Source organism: Podarcis tiliguerta (assembly GCF_965153285.1).
Source record: "Podarcis tiliguerta genome assembly, chromosome: 12".
In the NCBI taxonomy this organism is placed as follows: domain Eukaryota; kingdom Metazoa; phylum Chordata; class Lepidosauria; order Squamata; family Lacertidae; genus Podarcis; species Podarcis tiliguerta.
Window position 1 is genome coordinate 39587768 of NC_139545.1, and position 7141 is coordinate 39594908.

The 7141-nt window shown below is 46.4% G+C and overlaps 1 protein-coding gene across 1 annotated transcript; it reads right to left on the reverse strand.

The window, feature by feature from the left end:
• Positions 1-892: 892 nt before the first annotated feature.
• On the reverse strand, positions 893-6897 carry LOC310660849 (patched domain-containing protein 3-like). The gene is made up of 4 exons (XM_083406212.1): positions 6027-6897; positions 4877-4998; positions 3682-3827; positions 893-2852 (listed from the first exon to the last, which is right to left on the reverse strand). Exons 1-4 carry the CDS (start codon positions 6786-6788, stop codon positions 1270-1272), a joined length of 2613 nt encoding a protein of 870 aa, XP_083262338.1. The 5' UTR covers positions 6789-6897; the 3' UTR covers positions 893-1269.
• Positions 6898-7141: the final 244 nt, after the last annotated feature.

The window sequence follows — 7141 nt, forward strand, 5'->3', positions numbered from 1 at the left end:
CGTGTGCTCCCCCACTCAGAATGTCGTCCAGAAGGGAAGCTTTTCTACTCCCTATTTACATTGTATACTCCAACAATGAATAAAAGTAAAGGTAAAGGTACCCCTGACCCTTAGGTCCAGTCGCAGACAACTCTGGGGTTGCGGCGTTCATCTCACTTTACTGGCTGAGGGAGCTGGCGTTTGTCTGCAGACAGCTTCCGGGTCATGTGGCCAGCACGATGAAGCTGCTTCTGGCGAACCAGGGCAGCGCACAGAAACACCATTTACCTTCCCGCTGGAGCGGTACCTATTTATCTACTTGCACTTTGACGTGCTTTCGAACTGCTAGGTGGGCAGGAGCTGGGACTGAACAACGGGAGCTCACCCCATTGCGGGGATTCGAACCACCAACCTTCTGATGGGCATGCCCCAGGCTCTGTGGTTTAGACCACAGCGCCACCCGCATCCCTGCAAAAATGCATACAGTACTGTAATATTGAAGTTTCACACACATGGAAATTCCCTTCTCACAAAGAAGAGGAGAATCCAGATTCCGTGCTGTTGGAATTTCCCTGCTGCCAAACTTCACATTGACTGTCCTGTGTCTTCTACTTATGGGAAAGAATTCTGGACTGGGGGAATCTCAGAATACAACCACCTCCAGTTGAAAAGGGATTTCTTGATTTGCCTCTTAGAAGCATTCATACCACCACCATCAACACAGACAGTGCTCTCTCCTTTCCATACCGCATCCCCTTATACATATATTATATCGTTTCGTTCCATTTTGCCGCTGCCATGACTTAGAACCTGAGGAACAGCTAGGACAAGAAGCCAGGAGTTTCTGCTAAGATTAAAGGGCAATCGCCACAGTATGTTGTTACAGAATGAGTTCAAACAGTCACCTGAGCAATCTCTATCCCACATTAATTTATTTTGGGTGTACCATACTATCAGCAAATGACTGAAATATGCTTTGCCAAATAAACTTGTATTGTTTTGGAGTCTTGTAACAAACCACAACACATTTCAAGTGAAAATTTTATGCCAAGTAGTGTATTTACATAACATAAACAGGAAAATTAGATAGCTATGGAACATAAGGAACAACTGAACATATTCCTTCAATTTAACAAGCTATTTGCAGGCAATATAGATTGATTATGGTTTTTCCTTCCATGTTCACAAACACTAGTTCCATTTTTCATTCTAAAACCTCAGTTTCCCCATAACATTTCCTTCTAGAAAACGGAGTTCCTCAATCTTGTTTCCATATGAACAATGTTTTCCTTAAACACTGGGTGATTTTTCAATGCCCTTGATATCGTTTTGGTCCTCTTTGTTTGAAACTTCACCACAAAACCCAAAGAACGTTAAAAATACCGGAATAAAAACGAGACCGTGAAGAGACCCGAAAAAAATAACTAGAAACATTATCTTAAAAAACGTTCTAAAGACGTAAGTGGATGACATGGGCAGCACAAGGATGCCCACAATGGTGGAAACAGCGGCCTGTAGGATCGGGAAACCAAGGCGGTAGAGAGCTTCCACTGCCTTGTCGTTCACTTTGGGTTTCTCACTGGAAACAAAGGCATAGGAAATATGAGCAGAGAAGTCTACTGAAAACCCTATGCAGATAACAAGGTTGATCATAGATATGGAGTCAAGATTCACATTCCAGAGGGCCATGAAACCAGTAACACCGACAAAAACAGATACAATAGTAAATGTTACCCACAGAGAGCAAAGAGGATTGGGGATGAGCAGCAAGGAAGTTACTAACATGGCACCAGCAGCAATCAAAACATTTTGAATGGTGTATTCCATTATTACAGCAAATTGATCAAAATATATAAAAGCTGGATGATAAACCAATAGTGGCGTCTCACAGTCCTCAGCAAGTTGTCTCATTTGGTTTAAAAGATTTTTCTCATGTACTGCAGTAGTAACATTGACGGTTTGTATGAAAAACCGTGATGCAACTATTTCAGTAGCACTAATATTAACATCCCACTCATACTCTGGATTTGCTTGGAAAAGAGTCTTTAAGTTAGTCATAAATGACGTGCGGTCATCTAAATTTAAAGATGCCCCTTTTGCAACCATTTCATAAGTTCTCAGCCATGACTCCGATAATCTCTTATCCACATAGGAGGACTCTTCAAACAACTGCATGCAGTTCTCAAGATCTGCACGGACAGATGAATTCCAATACGGTATGCTTTCTGTAACAGCAACCATGAGCCTTGGGCCATACTCAGTAAAATGTTTTTCTTCTGAGTCATAATACGCAACGACATAAGAACGATCTACAGCTAGGTGTCGAACATTTATACCTTCTTTAAGTTGAGTGCACCCGTAAACACTACTAACCAGGTATGCCACATACAGGACTACCACAGACAACTTGGTCCTGGTGTGCATCAGGAAGGGGGCATAGTGATTTCTAAAGAAGCCATACATGGGATGTTCAGTCTCTGTCCCAGTGGACTCGTCGAAAGCCCCTCCTATACAGCACCTGTTATACATACGGCTCTTTGAATCCTGAGGCTTATCCATCACTTTCTTGAATGTGAGCCAATGCTTGTTGCTTTCTTCTCTTCGGCCATTAAGAGCAAGAACTGCCCCAAGGAAAGTCAAGTTGTAGATGTAGCAGAACACAAAGGCTGTGCCCGTATACAAACAAAACGACTGAATAGACACAAGGGAACTTTCAACTCCAATGTAGAAGGCTAAAACGTCGGTAAGTGTTGTGATGGTAACAGAGACAGCGGCCTTTGCATAGGTGTCAGCCATCCGTTCTATGACTCCCTTCTTCACTTTAGTCTGCTGCCAGCAGGACACGAGGATGAACATGTCATCAACACCAACCCCTGAAGAATAGAAAAATATTTAACATACCAGTTCCAAACATGCCACAGGAGAACAATATGGATATTTACTAGGGAAACACACCTAGTCATTTATTGACAGTGGTACCTTGGTTCTCGAACGCCTTGCGGCTCAAACGTTTTGGCTCCCAAATGCTGCAAACCCAGAAGTGAGTGTTCTGGTTTGCGAACCTTCTTTAGAACTTGAACATCCGACGCGGCTTCCGATTGTCTGCAGGAAGTTCCTGCAGCCAATCAGAAGCCGCGCCTTGGTTTTTGAACAGTTTCGGAATCTGGAATGGATTCCATTTGAGAACCGAGGTATGGCTGTATTTACAAATCGGAAACCTACTTTTCTTTATAAAATGATATTTGAGTGCTTTACAAAGAACGTTCAGGAATTTATAACAGCAGGGATGGAAAAGCATTGGCTTGCGTAAACACACTGCGCACAAAGCAAGCTTTCCTTGTTCCACACAAGTTTTCATTCTGGCCACATTCCCCTCCTGTAGGAGGAGCAATCAAGTCCAGATCTGCCCTTTGCTAATAAATGTTTTGAAGGCGTGTAATGAAAAATGTGTGCATATGCCCATTGATAGCATCATAGAATTATAGTGTTGGAAGAGATTGGAAGAGACATCTGGCCCCGCCCCCTGCAACACATGTGATTTAAAACTTTTCTGCTTATGCAATTTCAAATAAAAAAACAAGAATTAGCATTAAATTCTCCAAGTGATCACAGATTTATATGGAATTACTGCCCAATACCTACTTTAGGCACACCCATCAAAAGCCCAATGGATAAGAAGGCATGAGGAATGTATACACTTACCAAGTATAAGAAAGGGTGAATTTGCGGCTGTGATAACAAATGGCACCCCACAAAACAGCAGTAATCCAAAGCTGCTGACGACAGATAATCCTGCTGACATCACCCCAAAAACTGCAATCCAAATTTTTGTCCGTACACAATCCATCCTGTAAAGCAGATAAAGAAGAATTATGTTTGGGTTCAGAGTTCCGTGGTAATGTTCAAATTTGCAGCTTCCTTGAACAAAATGACAGTGCCACACAGCAGTTGCACGTATTTCTTACAACTGTAAGAAATAGAAATACTCTAGGGTTTAATAATGATGGAGTTCACAGATGGCGAATACTTGCATTTTAAAGAAACTTATCTTTATGATTTGTAAAGGAAACCTTTGTATGGGTTAATACTTTATTATCTCTTTGGAACTGTGCTGTACCTTTGTCCTTTGGTTTTTACGGGCTGTGATGTTTCATAGGTTACATTTTTAATTTGTTTTATTTTTGTTATTATTGCACTTTTTATTATTAACTTTTATTAAATTTATATACCGCCCCTCAACCCAATGATCACAGGGGAGTTCACAATATAAGAACACAAAAATACATACTAAATCAAGAAAATATTATGGGGGGGGAGAGAGGAAAAAATAGAAACAGTAACTTTAAGAAATTGAAACTGACAGAGAGTGAACAAGCCACTCTAGCTATTGAGAACATTGCCTCTTCCGTCTACTAGTGGGCTTCACTCTACATAGTAGGCCTACATTTGGGCCAGATCTCTGACTCCATTTTGCTGCAGTGTTTTTCATGAGACTTTCACTTCATTTGCTGAGTGACACTTTCCCAATTAGCTATCAATACAGTGTTACCTTGGGTTACAGACGCTTCAGGTTACAGACTCCACTAACCCAGAAATAGTACCTCGGGTTAAGAACTTTGCTTCAGGATGAGAACAGAAATCGTGCTCCAGCAGTGTGGCAGCAGCGGGAGGCCCCATTAGCTAAAGTACCTGAGGTTAAGAACAGTTTCAGGTTAAGAACGGACCTCCAGAACGAATTAAGTTCTTAACCGAGGTACCACTGTACTGGGATTTCTTTAAGCAGATCTATCCATCTACAATACTTCACTTAGCTAGTGCATATTGCAGATCTACCCGAGATGGTGGGGGGGACAGGGATTTTCCCTTCCTCTCCAAAGAATTAAGGTGGGGAGATTACCTTGCACATGATACAATGGAAAAGAATATTGTTAAAAAATATGTGACAGAGACCAATGGGATCACTCGCTTGGTAATTTTTCCAAATTCTTTCTGTCTGGATTCTGAGGAAAAATAGGTCACCTGCCAAGTGAGGAAAGAAAGAATAAGACAAACTATTGCATAACAGAACTCTTAAGATGTAGCTTAATATTGTGGAGGGTATCAAGGCTGGCTAAGAAAAATCATAAAATGAATGGTTATATTGTAAATTCCTTCACTGCATTATGTAAACAACAACAACAACAGTTAGTCAGAAGCTCCGGAAAGTGGCAACTTCATTCCATGGAAATACCTTTTGCACGATAATTAAAAAAACTCTCTGCCCAGTTTTTTCATGCCTGTTTAATTTCAGCAACCCTACACGTGTCCACTGAGAAGTACATCACATTTTACTTCCATGTTTAGCGGACATAGGACTGCAGCCTAAAAAAGAATTCCTCTTCCATATCAGTTTAATATAATCTAAAAGATTGAGGGTGGTCTGATTTAAAGCTCTGCCTTTGTTCATTCTGGGGATGGAGGGAGGGAAGATTTCCAATGGTTGCTCATCTTCCACTGCTCCCCTTCGGAGCACCAAGCCATTTTTTAATAAAGGATATGCATGTTTTTAAAATGTGTATTTTTGAGGTTAGAGAATATAGGTCATGGCACCCACGTGCATCTTAATCATAATGCTGGACTCTGATCTCAGGCCTGAAGAGCCCTCTGATGTCTATTTACCTGGGCCCCACAATATTTTATTCAAGTTGGCACCCTTGGCTGTATGCATATAAATTCGTTATTATATTGTTATGCAAGGGGAGGGTTGCATCCTGCAGGTGCTAGCTAGCCCCATCCTAACATATAAACCATAGAGTCAGCGCAGCTCTGAGCTTCCTCTGCATCCCTTTTCCGTCCCGGCTTTTGGATGGCAAGGGTGGGGCAGGGCCTGTCCTCCTGCTTCTATTGCCCTAGGAGCCTTTCGGGCTAGGAAAGCCAACCCACGCTTGAGAACCTCGACGGCTTTTTATCGAAACGAAGGACGCAACTGCCGAGCACAAGGCAGCGCCGTCGCAAAGCGGTCTGCCCGGAGCTGCGCGCCTCCCGGGACGTGCACGCGCGGCGCTTACCCGGGTGAAATGGAGGTTCATAGTGCCCAGCACGACGGGGATGCGCTCCAGAAAGGTCTCGATCCAGACCTTGCTGGCCTGTCGCTGCGAAGCTCCGTCCTCTTGGAAGAAGTAGACGAGGCGCATCGCCCGGGCTGCCCGGACGGGGCGCGCGGTGCCATTTCCCGGGCCCAGCACGACGTCGCCCAGGAAGTAGCCCAGGAACACGTGGCTCTGGTAGAGCGGGAAGGTGAGCGCGGGCAGCAGCGTCTCTATGGCGGCCGCGTCGCCCTCGACGGCGGTGATCAGCGGGTTGGGACTCAGGCAAGTGTTGTTCCAGCGCGCGCAGAGGTCCGCGAAGTTTCGCTCGCCGGCGGTCATGGCCCGCACCGCGGAGTCCAGCTCCAGCAGCTCCGTGAAGGCCGCCTTGGTGAGCACCGAGTCGCTGCCCCCGGAGGCGGAGGCCACGGCGATGAAGGAGGCGAAGGAGCCCTCGGTGCTCAGCCTCTGCGGGGAGAAGCGCCGCGCGTCGTCCGTCGGGAAGTGCGTCCGGATAAAGCAACGCTCCGCCTTGGCGGGGCCCCCGACGGGCGTGTACTGGCCCTCGATGTCGTTGGCCTCGCGGCTGCTCAGCATCACGAAGCCCGTGCCCAGCCCGACGGTCAGCGCCACGGGCGCCAGCAGGAAGGGCCACGGGTGCGCGCCCACCAAGGCGCCGAAGCAGCGGAGCGCGCGCGACAGGGGCCGCTCCACGCAGTCCGTGTGGCAGCCGCGGGGCGCCATTGTCCAGGCAGCCGCGACGTGCGGGCCGCGGGGCGGCTGCTCTGCGTAGTGCGGCCGCTCTTCCCGGGGCGCCGTCGGAGGGTGGGCGCCGCCGTCCGTTGCCCGGCGGGCGTTATTTCGCCAGGCGGTGCTGCGTTCCAGTTCCACGCGCCCACCGCCGTGGCCTCCTTCTGCTCCGGCTCCCAAGGCGCTGCAGACTTGGACGGAAGGGGCGGCAGTGGGGGGTGGACGTCATATATGGGGAAAGCAGGGCTGGCCCTCTTCGGCCCCTGCTTGGGCTCGCGTTCTGTCTATCTAGCAATGTCCACTTTTTGTGCAACAAATCTTTTGCGTTGTTGGAAATGGGAAAGATA

Excerpts from the sequence above, each read along its gene's own strand:
- LOC310660849 (XM_083406212.1), bottom strand. The coding sequence starts at position 6,788 with ATGGCGCCCCGCGGCTGCCACACGGACTGCGTGGAGCGGCCCCTGTCG. Across the intron at positions 4,999-6,026 it reads TGAACCTCCATTTCACCCGG|GTGACCTATTTTTCCTCAGA; the intron begins GTAAGCGCCGCG and ends CTCACTTGGCAG. Across the intron at positions 2,853-3,681 it reads TTCACCCTTTCTTATACTTG|GGGTTGGTGTTGATGACATG; the intron begins GTAAGTGTATAC and ends TCTATTCTTCAG.